The following is a 17,800-nucleotide window of genomic DNA, read 5'->3' as shown; positions in this document are numbered from 1 at the left end:
AAGAATTATTATATTTGTCCATATGTGTGATTTTCTAACGAAGCTACTGATCGATCGAGCAAGCTATCTAATAAATAATGTGTTGGGAGATTTGTACAATAATTTACCTTACCAAAAGCTTCATCATCTCTTATATTTTTAATAATTAGTTTAGGTAGGAAACAATCACCTAATAGTTCAGGTATGGAACTCGCAAAATAATGATACTTAAAGTATGTAAATTTTGTTCTTTTCCTCTGGCACTATGGTGCTTGCACCCCTGTTTTATATGTAGAATCAAACTGGGAAAGATGAAATTGCATTGGCTGATATAAAAATGCATAAGAAACATAGGAGAGTCTCATCCCACGATATCATGAAACTCCGAGAAAATGATCTCCTATGATCACTTACAATTTGAATAGATGAAAATGATCTTTCACGTACCTGTTATTATTGGTTACGTTATGCAACATGTATTAGGATTTTCATCGGAGAAGAGCTGAGGAGGTGGGATTCTTTCAATGACATAAAGTGGTTGGCAATATATAATACATCATCTTATTGATGATTTCTTCTCCCTCTGATGCCATGCTACTGTCTTCGCCGCCTTCTTTCTTGTCTTCCTCTTCGAGTTTCTTAGCTTCTTCATCTGGATTTGGATCTTCACTCTTTGGTTCTTCCTTATGCTTCCGGGGTTCATGTTGAAGGACAATTTTGGCCTGCTTTTTAGTTCGTCCGTAGACATAATCAATGAGCTTGTTGGCGTCCATGCTTCCTTTTACAATTACTTTCCCTAAGGTCAGATCTGTTTCCGCGGTTCTCACCCCTAAATTAATCATGAAGAAGATTATTAGTAGACACAAAAGTAATACTTATTGTGACATTTCACATGTACTAACTTAAAATTCTGAATCCGCGTACTCAAAATGGTTAGGTAAATACACAAAAGAACTTGTTTATATACCTCTCATTTTTAGAATCTTTCTTTTAAGCTGTTTGGCACATGCTTCACAATGCATGTTAACAATAAGCTCAACTGTCGTCAATCTGTTAACCTGAAAAGGTATTAAAACAAGGATCAAACATTTACATTTATGATCTTTATGTATATTCTTCAGCGAAAAATTATACAGTACGAGTAAAAAAGATTGCCTGTGAAGAAACAACTTCAGGAATAGGTTCATCCTCAGCTTGTGGCAAAGGCGAAAATACTTTTGCTGTTCTCTTTGTTTCCTTAACAATCCTGGTGCACAATGCTTGTGGTTCAATCACTCCGTTTATCGTCACTTGGTTTTGCTCCATATCTATCATTACTCTGTCTACCCCTGCTCCATTTGAATATAGATTTGATGCTTGTCTAAAATAACGTCAGAAGAAAAAAATGCAAAAACACAGTGGAATAGTCAAGGTGCACACAAACTGACTAGAACGTTACAAGCAAAGTGACTAGAGTAGGATAAAAACCTCTTATCTTTGAAATGGTCCTCTCAATCTTCTTGGCACATCCTAAACAATGCAAGTCTATACACAAAATTAAAGGAGAAAGTTGTTTTAGTTCTTCTGTCTTCTCATCCTCCATTTCCTCTATTTTCGGTTCCTTAACGAGCTCCTATCAAACATAACAATCCATTATGTGAACATTTTCTCATATTGGCAAAGATGAAATAAATTCAAAAAAGGAAAATGTGACTAACCTTTTTGGCTTCTTTACTCATAGTCTCTGCTGATGAGTAGTAAGGAGAAACCAGCTACCAAGCTTTTATAGACTGAAAACGACGAGAATCAAAGGAAAATATGAGTTTGCAAAATTGTATGCAAAAAGCCTAACTCTGTGCAATGGCAAAGCACATGCAGGGGAACTATCTACATAAAGGGTACCTCTTAATTGTAATCCTATTTGATTCCTCCTTTTTGTATATTAGTTGGAACTATATTCAGGAGGCAGAGGGAGAGGAAGGATAAAGGGAATTCCACAAAGCAGGGGATACCTAAATTTATGGACATAAAGAATATAAATAGCACAGAGAATAATCTTATAAAGTAGGTCGAGAACCATGAGTAACCAAGTTCAAATCTCACTGGAGGTAAAATCACTAAGTGATAGTTGGATAGAGTTACATGGTATCTGTGTTAGTAGAGGTAGTAGCAGGTATCTGATGGAATTAATCGAAGTGTATGCAAGTTGACCTGAACATTATTGTTATTAAAGAAGTTGCAATACAACTTGGTAAGTTGAACAAAATTGGGTTGTATGAAACTTTGGGGATGCTAAAGTGCTAATGATTTGAGCGTAAAGATCTTCATTCTTCAAAGTTGGTCTCACATGGGTTCTTTCAATTTTACATTCCAAACCCCTGCCCCCTCTCGTAGGGGCAAAAATAAAAAAGAGAAAGAATATCAACAGAAAATCTTTAGTCACCGGGGTTTTGTCGAACCTAGTAACTTTATGTTGGGATATATACTATTAACCATGTGTTAAGAAATAATATTTATTATAGAATAAATATTTGCTCAATTTTAATAGATCATATATTCGTTTATGGTGTCTATTTACTTATATAGTAGATGATTTAGTGTGTAGAGTTTAGCTTATACACAGAGAATTAAATCATCGATTCTTATAAGTATAAAGTTTTTTGTTCACAATCTAGGATGGAAATTGGACATGCCATCGGTACGATTGTAGCACAAGATTATATGTAATTTATCTTGATTATGGGAACGGTATAGTTCCAACTTCTTGTGCTAGTGCATTTTGTATGTATTGAACGGGACCGAGTAGAGATAGTTGTTTTAGACTGACTGACAAAACATATTCTCTAAACTATTAAATGTTCTTATATTCTTAATCCTGATATAACTATTATGATCTGTATATATTAATTATCGTTTTGATTTATTAAAAGGTGAGATTCTGAGATGGGTCAATATGCCTGGTAAGTTGGATGATAATAATATATATTGGTGAAATAATAAGTTAGTTGATGGAATCCATGTCTCGTTATAGAGATTGATTGATATGCCTTTTTGAGAAACTTATAAGTTTTCATCGTGTCAAACCATGCAAGTGGATTTATGAATCCGACACATGAAATAAGTTAAGTAGTGCTCTAAAGGAAATTAATCATTAAGTTAAATTCGTCAGTAATTTAATTTATTGATTAGTATCTGAAATCTTAACATGGGGAATTACATAAATGTTTAATGGGGAATTATGAAATATAAATAGAGGAGTGCAGTTACGAATTTCTAGTGGAATGATTTGTAATTTATTATGGTAAGAATAATTCAAATTAATTATTTGGAATTATTTCCATAATAGGAAGCCTCAGTAATTAATTATGTGGTCCCTCCGGTGCCCATATTTAACTAGAACTCAGAATCCTATTTCTTAGGGGAAAAAGGAGTAGGCGTGGGTTTTCTTGTTTTTCAAGAAAACTGGGTTTTCTTCTCCTTTTTGGATTGGGGAAGAAATCTCTATAAATAGAGATTCTCCTAACCTAGAAAAAGATGGATTTAGTTTTTTTTTTATTCATACTTGCCCACCCAAGTATTGAGAGAGTTCAGATGTGAACTTGGGATCACTGTAGAAGACCATAGCTATCTTGTAGATTCACTTGAAGGTCTGTCTAACTTGGGGATTCGATTGAAGGTATCTGTTCACGCTTCAAGAGGTATTTATCGAATTAAATTTCAGTATGTTTATGTGTTCTAGCATGATTATGTGATCTAGCATAAACGATTATTGGTTATCTATTATTCATGTAAGCAGTAAGATTCAAATATACTTCCGCTGTGCATATAATTTTCCAACAATTGGCATCAAGAGCCACACTTGCATCTTATTAGATAACATGATATACATGTATGTATATGTTTTCGATACAGACATTAATATGCAGTTTTTACGTGAGTTCAGTGTATAGCCGAATTCAATTATGTTTAATTACTAATTGTTGATAATTGTGGTATATCACGATGATGGCATATGTCAACCAATATTAAATTTTTTAAAATTATTGCAAGTTGAGTTATACTGCATTGTAAAGTTAAAAAGAATTAAAAGAAGAGAAGAGACCGGAGTATTGAACACTGTGACGTCTGCAAATTAAGTTTTGCCTAAGAATTAAAGACTCCAATTTTCAGCACTGTTTTTTCTTGATTCTTTTGGTAATTAATATTTGTTGATTACTGTTTGTTATATTGCATGTGTCGGCGGCTACAGTGGTACCGTAGGGCATCACCGATTTTTCATAGTAATATTTTTTGGCAAAGTGAATGTTTAATTTAATTTAATTTTTTTTGCCAAACAATTGATACTACAATTAACTGCATGTGCTCATTCTTTTGGATTGGCCAATAATCAATTCTTTCAATTATTTGGTTATTGTCTTTGTAACACGGCATTAACATTTCTCATACGTGTATAATGTACATATAATTGAGAGTTTGTGATTAATAAATAGTGCTACCATTAAATGGTCTATTTGTTTGAGATCACTTAGAAATTCTTAAAGCTTTATGTGGGATTATACCAATATATGGATTGAGAATAATAATTAATAAATAGGATCTATGAAAGTGGTCTATTTATTTTAGTCATTAGAATATCTTCAATGTATTATGTATAAATTGTCCTAAGTGAATATTGGTGGTAAATATTTATTTATATGAATGGATATTTACCGTAATATGCTAGTAATGCTTAATTAATTCATGAGAATAGATATTAAAGATTTTCTCTGGTCTAAAAGGGAAAAAAATGTAATATCTTGAATTTTCAGATGTATTAATTGAAAGGACAATTTTGATATAAGGAGGTGTTGTGTGTCTTAGTAAAAGAAAGGACACAACGTATGCCTTGTGCTCATGGAATAATAATTAAAAGAGAATGAAAACTGAATCTAGTTATTTTAATCTTTAACTATACCTAAAACAATTATTTTTCAAATTAGGTCATGGTTTAGGTGGTCATGATTTTCATGATCTCTGATTGACTTGAAATTTGATGGTTTCATTGAAAATTGTTTAGATGGGTTTTTAAATAGTTTGTCGGATTAAATTGATTTGAATATGATAAGATCATTCTTTATGTCAGTTATGTTCATGTAAAATCTAGAACATGATTACACATGGTGATTCTACAAGAATTGATATGTGATAAGAATGTAGGCCATGTTGTTTTAATTCCTAAAAAGGTTTAAATCACTCAAATTTGAATTTGGTCATAGCTTTGGAAATAAAGATTCTTTATAGACTCCAATTGACTTGAAATTTGGTAAGTTCATTGATAACGGCCTAGTAAGAAGTACTCATTGCTATGTGGTTATAATTTTTTGAGGTCGTTAAAATGATTTTTAAAGTTGTTCTTTGGAATTAAAATGTGATTTAGTATGAATGACATCCTTTATATTGGTTTTATTTATGTTATATGTGGTACATGATTACACATGATGAGTTAACATAAATTGATATATGATAAGGATGTAGATCTGATTATTTTTTCTAAAATCGTTTGAATCTGAATTTGATCATAACTTTGGAGATAAATATTATTTTTGAACTCCAATTGATCTGAAATTTGATAGGTTCATCAGAAACGATCAAATTTAAAATACTCATTGTAATGCAGCGATTTGGTAATTTGAGGTCGTTCAGATGATGTTTTTTAGATAATTTTTGTATCTTGAAAAAATTAATTTTACTGAAAAATTACTCGACTATGATATAGTGGTGATAGAGTTTGTTTTCTATGGTCTTCATGACTAAATTTTAGTGAAGAATTAAGTTCATGTGTTGGCTTAGACCTTCCTCCATAACGGATGAAATTAATACAAGTCATTGAAGTTTAATCTCTAGTTTTGATTATCTGTATTGACTCTCCTAAACTGAGTATTATTTGATTGGATCAATGGATCTAGGGATAATGATATTTACTTGACCTAAATTAACATATACTCTCCATCTGAGTTAGCTTTTGTTCTAAATTTGTCGAAGTGAATATCTGACACCACATATGTATGTTGCATGAGTAGTCATTTTTTCATCAAAATTTACTGTTCAAGATTCATTGATATCTATGAGGTGTGTTTTGAATTTTAATATTCAATGTATACATAAACATGCTTTTCTTTTGGAATTTTAGAATTTCGTTCTTTATTCTTAATTCGTGTATCTATTTCACAAAATGATGATTTATGATAAGAATTATTGAGCGGGAAAATCTTAAATTCTATTTTGGCCAAACAACGTTTTCAACCAAATTGATCATAGTTTTCGAATTCGGAAAAAAAAAAAGGAACTCTGATTGATCTGAAATTTGGTAGATTCATAAGAACGACCTAGTAAGAAATTTAATTTTTTTTTTGGATCGTTATATGAGTTTTTTGGTCATGTTTGATTAAATAGTAGTGAAGTATTAGTTTTATGTGCTAGCTTAGACCATCCTCCCTATCGGATGAAATTGATACAAGTCACTATGTATTTAATCGTCTAGTTTGATAATGTATATTAACTCTCCTAAACTGAGTAATATAAGATTGGATCAATGTAACTAGAGGATTTTCACTTGACTTAAACTAACAGTAGACTCTCCATCTGAGTTAGGTCTGTATAAGTGTCACGACCCGAGAGCATCCCCAAGTCGTAACATGCGTATTCAACCTCTCGGAGGTCTCATACAAGCCCTTAGCATTCATCACATTAGATATGTAAAATAGTGTGGAATTAAAAACTCTTTAAATAAAATCCCATAAGACTCAAATGTCACTTTTAAAAACATCATTCAAAAGTACACAAGCGGAATACTAAGTCTCTTAGCCATCTTAGACATAAACGTGAAAACATACTAGGGAGACGGCCCTTTACAATCAAAAGAAGTCTATTAAGTCTATTACAAGAATCTTATCATAAAACTAGAATAGAAAAGTCTTGCCCTCGACATATGAGGACATACCACAAAATCTAGGAAGAACTTCAAATCCCAAGTTACTACAAAACCCGCTCACTTGCCGGAACCTACACTTGTAGAAAATAGAGAAATATGGAATTAGCACAGTTAAGTACTAAGTATGATGACCATGCAAAAACATGCCAAAATGGACATTTACAAGGAATAAATGCTTTCACATTATTTTGATAAAACCTTCACTTCACAAGTATAAGAGACATAATACAAGTCAATGTTCACATATAAAACCATAGCCAACAATATACATACTCAACATATATTCATATACAACCCATGCTTAACTTTAAAAGAACACACGCCATTTCATTACCGTAGGACCTCTACCTAATATAACCTTAAGACACACTTGAGTGAGACAAGAAATGACCGCCCATACAACCTCTTCAAGCACACTTAAGTGTTCCTCAAGATTACCTTAGATAAGGACATTTCCTTTATAACATAACATCAATAGACCAACATTCTTTAAGAAACCATTTAGGAGACATTCAAGCACATAAGGGGACTTTCACATAATAGTCGTTAGACTTAGGGAATTCACTTTAGTATTTTCAAAGCCTACTCGTGCCATGTGTAGATAGCATCCCATACTACTACCTACACGTTGTAGAACCTATCCAATAATTAGAGTGCATATCCCACATGATGGGAATAGGCATAACCGACATAGACCATACTAGCTAGGCATGGAATCCGGAGTCTATCCTACTCCGTAGAGGTTGTTCTACTTGCCAAAGGTAGAACTAGTAAGCAACCCATGTAGGCACATGGTTTAGGGGATGTCCAAGGAAGTTCATTGTGCCTAATCTCATACTCAACTAGACCACCTTCCTAACCACATCCATTCGGTGCTAGCCTTGTTTCCCATAGAGTATTCAATCACATATGTACTTAGAGAGGGTTCCTTTTCTAGTTCAACCAACTCATAGTACCTCTTCCCAAGAAAGGCCCCATCTCTAAGTCATGGCCAATCAAGGTTCATAAGGATAGCTCATTTGACTTTCTTAGATAAGGATTTTCATGCCGTTCCGGCTCCATCCATCTCTAAGTCTATCATTTCACTCAAGAAGGGAACTTCGCCCTAAGGCCCATCCTTCAAGGTTGTACATTTACTTAGGAAAGCTAGACTTATGAAAAGGCACCATTTCTTAGTTCTGCCGATTCAAGTCTTGGCCTAGAATTCCTCTTTTAGCATTTATAGAAAGGGCACCATTTCTTAGTTCTAGCCCACTTCACACATTCATGCATTCAAGACTTTAAGTAACAAGGAGGGACACTTTAGTCTACCAACCAAGTCACAACATTTTCATTTAAGGATACTTCATAATCCAACATCTTTTCATATATACATCATGAGAAAAAATCATACTTTAAATCACAATGCTATCCACTTTACATAGGATCATCACAAGATCACATAAACTCATTCACATCATACCTTCACACATATAGCTTCATATAGGACTTTACATATAGCCTCATTCATATATAATAATATAACAATACAATAACACTCATATAATGCCCTTCATGGCCTCAATTCACAATAATACAATATTCCAACATTATGCAACAACTTCCCCAATGCCTTCATGGCTACAATTCACAATAATACCACACAAGAACAAGATATAACACTTCCACCAAAGGTGGATTCAACCTATCAACAACAATCGTCACATATGGACATTTAAAGAGAACATACTTTCAATTACACTACAATAACACTTTGTACAAGATCACCTTATAACTATAAGAATACCTTCACATAGTACTATAACACTTCATAACTTGATAACACTTTAATTCAATAGATAATGCCTTCAAGGCCATATTCATAATACAATCCATAATTAAACACCTCCACCATAAGTGGATCAAACCAAGCGAGAACAATTATGTCAATAATATGAGATTAAGCCAACTTACCATCCTCCAAAGCCATCCTCAACATTAATCAATAGATATAGAAAATCATAAACATCAACAATACAATCTATTCTAAGCATAAATTCATCAATACCCAATCATTATCAACAAACCCATTTCGTAAGTCAAATATAGAAATTTGTGAAATCAAGGGTTCATGAGATTTTTCACTTGAAAACATCAATTTAATATCAACAATATCACAATCCATCATTTAAAACCATTTAATGCAAGAACCCTTGAGTAGAGTAAGAAATAGAAGTTTTTCATAACTTTTGAGAATTTGAAAACCCTTTGAAATTGGTTCTAAAGCGAAAACTAGCTTTAGATAAAGAGCCACCATACCTTAGTATTGAGAAAATCCATGAAAATTTGATGCAAGAAACCTTCAATTCGAAACCCTAGTTGCCCACATCTTCTTCTTCCTTGAGCTTGAGAGGACTTTTAGAGAAAAGAACTTTTAGGGGGGCGGGGGGGGGGTGGGGGTTAATTTGAAGAATGAATTAAAACAATACCTTTTTAAAAGTTTTAATACCATATATAGTTATTAGAAATAAAATAAATATACTCACTTCTTAATTTAACTAAAATTAATATTTACGAAAACACCCCTTGCCTACATGGACCTACCAAATAAAACTAAGGCAAAGTCCAATTTTTATTTTGGAAAATTTCATAACTCCAATTTATGCTTAAACTTTAAAAATTCATACATTAGGCTCTAGTTTCACCTATCAATTTTTAGGGTCGTTACAATAAGTTTATGGAGTGAATAATCGGTCATTGTACATGTGTATTGCATGAGTAGTTCTCCAATCCCATCGATTGGCTATTCGAGATGCATGGATATATATGTATAAATGAGCCCTGAATTTTGTTATTTAGGATTATTCGAAATATTATGATCTATTTAAAGTATTATATCTCATATTCTCAATAGACTTTACACACCCACTTAGTACTACTTAAGCTTTTCTTTTGGTAGAGATAAAGATATTAATTCAAAGAATGCATTGTACATGTACCTTATGTTAGAAGGAATTATTTTCAGTTTCTAACTAGATAAGAGATGAATATTTGATATATTTATTTATAACTCTCCTATCATTGAGTTTGATGAATATTTCATTTCTTGTGGTCTATTGATGCGTGCTTTTTTTTTATTAATATTATCTCGCATAAACTAAATTTTATTAATCTATCTCATAAGAGAAAGTATCTTTTAGATTGAATGAAACTTATTGTACACTAGCGTCTAAGTTATTTATTTTGAATAGAACTTCGATGTTGGTTAATGGATGGACATAACAGTTCATTGAAAGTGAAGTCACTACCAACATGTGAGTTATGTTCAGAAGGAAAAATAACTAAGAGACCTTTCCTATTAAAAAGGAAAAGTAGTAGTGATAAGTTAGAATTATTCTATTTTGATTTGTGAGGTAAATGAACATTCAAGCAAAAGGTGAATTTGAGTATTCTGAGATTTTCACAAACGGTTACTCATGATATGAATATATATTTTTTGATGTTTTGTTAGTCTGAATGTCTAGATAAACTGATCAAAATATTTAAGACAAACGAAAATAGCATCATGAAAAATATATATAAAGTCACTGCAATCTGATTGTAGTGACGTAAACCTCTCTGCAGAGTTCATGAGTCATTTATCTTATAGAATAATTGCATTTCAATTGTCTACACCAGACACTCTATAATAGATTGGTGTAGAAGAGAAAGAAGTAGACTCTTATGAAGATGATAAGATTAATTATTGACTTATTATTAGTTATTTTGTTTCTTTTGGGATAGGTTCTAATAACTACATATCACATTCTGAATTCAATTTCTTTCAAATCAGTACCTTAAACAACTATAGAACTAGTTGGATTCGACGTAAGTCTAATCCATGACATGTTCAGATATAGGATTGTTCAGCACAGGTATTGAGTGGGAGAATAAGCAAATTGGAATTAAGAACGGAATGTGTGTGTTAATTAGATATCCTAAAGAATAAAAGAAGGTTTATTATAGTGTACTAAAGAAAATAAGACAATTGTTAACACAACTGTCTGATTTCTAGAAAAGGATCATTTAGTAAACCATGTTCCTAGAAGTAAACTAGTTTTACAAGAATCGAACAAAGAAATAACAAATAAGTCAATTATAAATTCAGACGCTCAAAAACATCTAATCGATATGTCAAAAATGACGTTCCATTGCATTTAAGTAGTGGGAGAAACGTTGCTAGACATAAGAAAACTACTACCTCAAGTAGTGGAAATGATGTTGAGCAAATTGAAGAACACTACGTGTAAAGTTGTTAATATTTCAATATTGAAAGATTTTGAAGAAAACATGAAGACTCAAGATCATGAAAGTGTGATTATGTAGTGCTTTGTCGTAGTGGGAGAATCATGAAGATTGTTTTGTTTTGTATGCTTGAGAGAACTTTTATGATCTGAAAAGAAGTACACTCTTGGAAGGTTTCATGAGAAGCTCTCTCAAGATCTAGTACAAAATCGATTTGTTACGACGAAGCACTACTAGACAAAATTGCATGAGAAAATAGAAATAAAGGAATGCTTGTGAAAGTTGTAAATGCATAGTTAAAAGTCTAAGTGGGAGATTGTTAAGGTATATACTATTAATCATGTGTTTAGACATAGTATTCTAACAATTTTCAAGATTAAATATCTAAGTGGGAGATTGTTAGGGTATATACTATTAACCATGCATTTAGATATAGTACATTATAACAATTGTGATGGTTAAAAGTCTAAGTGGGAGATTGTTGGGATATATACTATTAACCATGTGTTAAGAAATAATATTTATTATAGAATAAATATTTGCTCAATTTTAATAGATCATATATTCGTTTATGGTGTCTATTTACTTATATAGTAGATGATTTAGTGTGTAGAGTTTAGCTTATACACAGAGGATTAAATCATCGATTCTTATAAGTATAAAGTTTTTTGTTCACAATCTAGGATGGAAATTGGACATGCCATCGGTACGATTGTAGCACAAGATTATATGTAATACTGACTGACAAAACATATTCTCTAAACTATTAAATGTACTTATATTCTTAATCCTGATATAACTATTATGATCTGTATATATTAATTATCGTTTTGATTTATTAAAAGGTGAGATTCTGAGATGGGTCAATATGCCTGGTAAGTTGGATGATAATAATATATATTGGTGAAATAATAAGTTAGTTGATGGAATCCATGTCTCGTTATAGAGATTGATTGATATGCCTTTTTGAGAAACTTATAAGTTTTCATCGTGTCAAACCTTGCAAGTGGATTTATGAATCCGACACATGAAATAAGTTAAGTAGTGCTCTAAAGGAAATTAATCATTAAGTTAAATTCGTCAGTAATTTAATTTATTGATTAGTATCTGAAATCTTAACATGGGGAATTACATAAATGTTTAATGGGGAATTATGAAATATAAATAGAGGAGTGCAATTACGAATTTCTAGTGGAATGATTTGTAATTTATTATGGTAAGAATAATTCAAATTAATTATTTGAAATTATTTCCATTATAGGAAGCTTCAGTAATTAATTATGTGGTCCCTCCGGTGCCCATATTTAACTAGAACTCAGAATCCTATTTCTTAGGGGAAAAAGGAGTAGGCGTGGGTTTTCTTGTTTTTCAAGAAAACTGGGTTTTCTTCTCCTTTTTGGATTGGGGAAGAAATCTCTATAAATAGAGATTCTCCTAACCTAGAAAAAGATGGATTTAGTTTTTTTTTATTCATACTTGCCCACCCAAGTATTGAGAGAGTTCAAATGTGAACTTGGGATCACTGTAGAAGACCATAGCTATCTTGTAGATTCACTTGAAGGTCTGTCTAACTTGGGGATTCGATTGAAGGTATTTGTTCACGCTTCAAGAGGTATTTATCGAATTAAATTTCAGTATGTTTATGTGTTCTAGCATGATTATGTGATCTAGCATAAACGATTATTGGTTATCTATTATTCATGTAAGCAGTAAGATTCAAATATGCTTCCGCTGTGCATATAATTTTCCAACACTTTATGCATCAAGAAATCCATAAAATATGAACACATATTAAATTCTGCCATAAAAACAGTAACTTGCACTAGATTTTGCATATACAGTGTCAGACTACTGTCATTATTCATTTTGTAACTGCATTTAGATCTACATACTTAACTACTTGATGCCTTGTTGCATAAGAGAAATTTTTAAAGAGCACAAGAGCAACCATGGCATCAAGAAAATGGAAATGGGCCACATGAACAGACGGTCATCACCGCATTAGATTTGCTTATTTATGTTGTATTGTATACAATGTGCAGAATGAACGAGTAATTGGAACATTTATGCAACTCAAGAGACCATCAAACAATAATGTTATTAGCTAAACTGCAGTGGGATGTTGGTAATCGTTCAGATACATCTCTGCTATGGCTGTGTGCATTGCTGCTCCAATTGGAAGGACATCCTCGTCAAGAAAGAAATGAGGGGAATGTGGGGCGTGGGTAGAGCCCAACTTTTCATTTCTGATCCCTATTTGAAAGATAACTCCAGGAATCACTTGTTGATAGAAAGCAAAGTCCTCACCTGCCATGACCTTTTCAATTTCCCCAACATTCTCCGAACCAAGCACGAGTTTGCCAACCCTCTCTACATGTTGATGTAAGTTCTCATCATTTGTGCAAGCTGGATATGCTGGGAAATCCTCCTCTTTCATGTCAATGTACGCCTTACACCTATGCACAGCTGCCTGTCCTTCAATTACCTGCAGGCTCATATAAATATGTATTTCAAATGTGCACCAAATTACTACGAGAAGTCTAGGTTCTGTTCCTATTAGAAAGAACTTGAAGCATTTTCGTTGATACTGGACATTGAAGACAATTAGAATCTACTGCAACAGTATATCAAGAAATGAAGGATTCAATAGTGATTTCCATATATGTTGTGTTTATGCTGACCTTGAGCCGAGGGAATATCGAAAAAAACCTCTCTACCTACACAAGAAGGGGTAAGGTCTGTGTACATTCCACCCTCCCCATACCCTACTTGTGGAAGGAAACTGCAGGAACGCCATTAGTTTGGTCATTCATTTAGCTGGAGAAAGGGTTTTGATACGTGTTCAAGAAGCCATCCTTAATCTTGTTAGTTCATTACATAGGTACATGTAACCCATCATTTTCCAATGGCCTAAGAAGGCCATCTGTTAAAGGCTATTAAACATCGACAAAAAAATCATTAAATTTGTAACACATACTACATGTTAAGGAAACAGCCAGAAAATCTAGTTGGTAGATGTTGATAGTTAACAAGAGCCAGGGTTCAACAAAGTACCTCTTTCACCCTCTTTTGAAGTTGAAACAAGCCTTCAGTCGTTAGACTCCTCAGAGTTCCCCCAAATTCAACATATGATGGAATTACATTTGATGCTGATCCACCTCTGACATAAGTAACAGAAAGAACCTTCAGGCAGAAGTGAGTATTTCAATATCAGTAAGACTAACTATCAAACGAGGCTTGAGGTCTCAAACATCATACAGCTTCCACCTCAAAAATAATGAGTTGTTAAAAACAAAAAATGTTCGTAAAGGGAATACATGTTCCTATATAATATTAAACATACCATTATGTACACTTCTTATGAGGTAAACATCTTCAAGGAAAATAGAAGACAAAGGATTGGACCAGTGTTATCATAAGTGCAATAAAGCTCTTAGGTCTATTCACCATTGGGTCTTTAAGCACAAAAGCATGGGCTTTAACGAAAAAAGGCACAAACGAAAAAAGACCACAATATATATATGTTAAGTCTAAAACTAATAATAATAAACATTACTAACAAATATATGGACAAATAAACTGGAAAAAAAATAACGATAAAGTGAAATATCAATTGTTTAGTGTCGTCTCTTTAGAAGACCTTCATTTGCAAGGAAAAGTATGTCTTAGAGCCTTAATGATGACACTGAAGCACAATTAAGCGAGGCGAAGCGCTAACATGTTTTTTTGCCTCGCTTTGAGAATGCTCAATGGACAAAAATTGAGATTAAGGTGCGTACTTGACTATGAAGGGGATCTACTTCTCTTGAGATGAGCTGCTGCAATGCCACAATTGCAAATGATGCAGCAAGTATTGGATCCACAGCTTCATGGGGTTGTGCAGCATGCCCTCCTTTTCCTTCTATTTTTGCTTCAAAGAAGCAAACGGCAGCTAAAAGGGGTCCAGGACTAGTGCCAATGCCCCCTGTAGGTCTTTTAAAATCAACATGCATACCAAATATAACTTCTGCATCACCTAGAGCTCCTTCCTTTATCATATGATTTGCACCAGCTCCTCCTTCCTCCGCAGGTTGGAAAACAAGTCTGACGGTTCCCTTTGTGGTTTACAATAGAATTACAATAATATTGAGTTTAGCAAAAAGAGATATTGCCTGATATTGTATGATGCCACACAAAGGACCAAGCAGATTAGGTGAATTTGAACAGTACTTTTGGAGTGTCATGTGACATATGTATCCTTACGAAGTTGAAAAGAAAAATCTAGTAGTATCATTCAGACAATTACAGACTGACAAGTGAGCAAAGAGTGTGGTTCAAAACAGAATGTTCTGATGGATATATGCAAGATGAAGCATATGTAGTTATACATAAAGAGATCCAAGAAATGGTAAGTGGCCTTCGAAAATGATTAGATCATCCTTCCTAGTGCACTACTAGTCCTCTAGGGAAGGATGACCCAAATTCAGATTTTGAGAATCAAAGAACAATATGGTCATATCGTAGTTACTTAGCAACATCGACAATTAAATAAGGAAACTTCGCTCTTCTGACCTATGAAATTCAGACTGTTCCAAAGAAGACAAATTATGATATTAAGACAATAAAAATGTAACTTAACTTTTTTGACTAGTGCTCCACATGATCTCCCACAAGGTGATATGTCAGTTACAAACATTATTGTGCTCTCGGCCGTTTCTGGAAACAACTAGCTACTTTTGAAAGTCCTGATTCTGAATGCCAGGAGATGCCAGAAGATTCAAGGATATTTTTGAAAAGGAGAAAATCTCTAAGTTCCTTTTAGGCATTGATAAGGTCTCTATGAGCTTAAAGGAAGAATTCAGGGAATCAAACTATCCCTCTAATTGTGAGGCCTTTAGAAGTTTGAAGAGAGGAAAAGTATGAAGAAACACATGATGTTAACTCAACCATTGTTCACCACTTGAAAAAGTTCAGTTCTCATGTCACAAGCACGAGTTACATTCCAAATGAATCAGTACTAGTGAAGAGTAAAGTTCCTTTAAACCAAACATCAAAAGAACTCACATTAAGTTTGTCCTTCCGTTCATTCAGCAGCTTAGCAGCACCAAGAAGCATCGTCGTATGAGCATCATGTCCACATCCATGCATTTTGCCATTAATTTTGCTCTTATGTTCCCATTCAACAAGTTCCTACGGTTATATTCATTTGAGATCAATACCAGAGACATTTTACACTTAAATATGCACAGTACTAATTATCTCTTTATAACTCCCCCTATATAATCTTCATAAAGCATAGTCTGTCACAACTCCAAATAAAGTTGGAGGATTGTGACAAGCTGACAACCAGTGTAAAAACAATCTAACTAATATTGAATCCTCTAGATTTGATACCGCCCAACTCAGGGCGGAGGTAGAAGGGTGCAAGGATGTTTAGAAATTATGCTCACCCAGTTTCAATTTATCTGTTTTACTTTCCTTTTCAGTCCATTTCAAAACGAATATCTGTTTCATTTTTGACAAATCTTTAATTCTAAATTTTCACATGGCATCTATAAGATCACAAGATTATATGATATTTTAGTAAATTCAATATATCTTCAAAAGTTTTGTTACTTTCTTTAACTTCTTCCCAAATCAAAACCAGACAAACAAACTGAAACACAGGGAATACCATGTAACTAAGGAAAAAAAAGAATCTTTTTGTACATAAGTAACTAGGAGAAACCTGCATAGGAAGGGCATCCATATCAGCTCGCAAAGCAACAACAGGGGGAGAACCATTGCCAATTTGAGCAACAATACCAGTTTTAGCAAAAGGGTATTCATAATAAACCCCAAGCTTATCAAGTTCACTACGAATCAGAGCACTGGTATTATATTCTTCGAATCTGAGTTCTGGGTATTCATGAATTTTCCTTCTTATGGATACTAACCAATCTTTATCTTTACTTGCTGAATTCAGTACCTGCTTAACAAATTCTTGATCAAAGTAGCTGCCTTGAACTGAATACAGTAAGCTGAAGCAGAAAAGGAATAGGAGTACTAAAATTGGAGAAAATGTGAACATTTTGCCAGTTTTTCTGTGTGATTTTGCGGTAGTTGATGGTTCATCTAATCGTTCTTTACACAAGTAAAATGAGCAAACGACCGACGACTTTTATTGGATATATTCGCGAAAAATATGATCTATTTTACTTGTCATATTTTTTTTCCGTATTCTTTAGGAAGTTAAACTGCGAGATCGTAAAAAAGAAGAATGAGGTAACGTACGAAGTACAAATATTAACGAAAAAAAGTAATTTGACTAAATTATTTTTATTTGTTACAATCTCAATCTAATAGTACTTTCACCAAAATAATTTGTTTCCACATTTATTGAATAAGGATAAAAATGAAAATTAATAATTGATCTATATATTGATTTTTTTAAAATGACAATAATTTCAAATCGCTTACTTTAAGTAAACAAGATAATTAAAATGGACCGACATTACAAGCTACTCTTTATATAATAAAAAACTACTACATGATGTTATGAATTTAGTAATTGTGGATGTTCATTCAATGGATCATTTATCATATTTGTATCTAATTAATAACGTATTGCTTGAGATATGTAACAGACGG

At 33.0% G+C, this 17,800-nt stretch overlaps 2 protein-coding genes and 1 pseudogene across 3 annotated transcripts in view; all 3 read right to left on the bottom strand.

Moving 5' to 3' along the window:
• Nucleotides 1–17,800, bottom strand: part of LOC125807988 (ribosome-binding factor PSRP1, chloroplastic) — a 207,560-nt gene that overhangs the window by 21,765 nt on the left and 167,995 nt on the right. The gene's annotated exons all lie outside the window — the stretch shown is intronic.
• On the bottom strand, nt 252–1,561 carry LOC125807990 (heavy metal-associated isoprenylated plant protein 9-like; annotated as a pseudogene).
• On the bottom strand, nt 13,171–17,294 carry LOC125807983 (IAA-amino acid hydrolase ILR1-like 5). Its single transcript, XM_049487744.1, has 5 exons — nt 16,899–17,294; nt 16,235–16,360; nt 14,971–15,285; nt 14,246–14,374; nt 13,171–13,676 (listed from the first exon to the last, which is right to left on the bottom strand). The coding sequence occupies exons 1-5, from the start codon at nt 17,238–17,240 to the stop codon at nt 13,296–13,298; spliced, it is 1,293 nt and encodes a 430-aa protein (XP_049343701.1). The 5' UTR covers nt 17,241–17,294; the 3' UTR covers nt 13,171–13,295.

The sequence above is a fragment of the Solanum verrucosum genome, unplaced genomic scaffold (assembly GCF_900185275.1).
Source record: "Solanum verrucosum unplaced genomic scaffold, falcon-dt-bn FXZP01000183.1, whole genome shotgun sequence".
Classification (NCBI taxonomy): domain Eukaryota; kingdom Viridiplantae; phylum Streptophyta; class Magnoliopsida; order Solanales; family Solanaceae; genus Solanum; species Solanum verrucosum.
The sequence above is the reverse complement of the archived record's forward strand: the minus strand, read 5'-3'. Positions and strand labels throughout refer to the sequence as shown.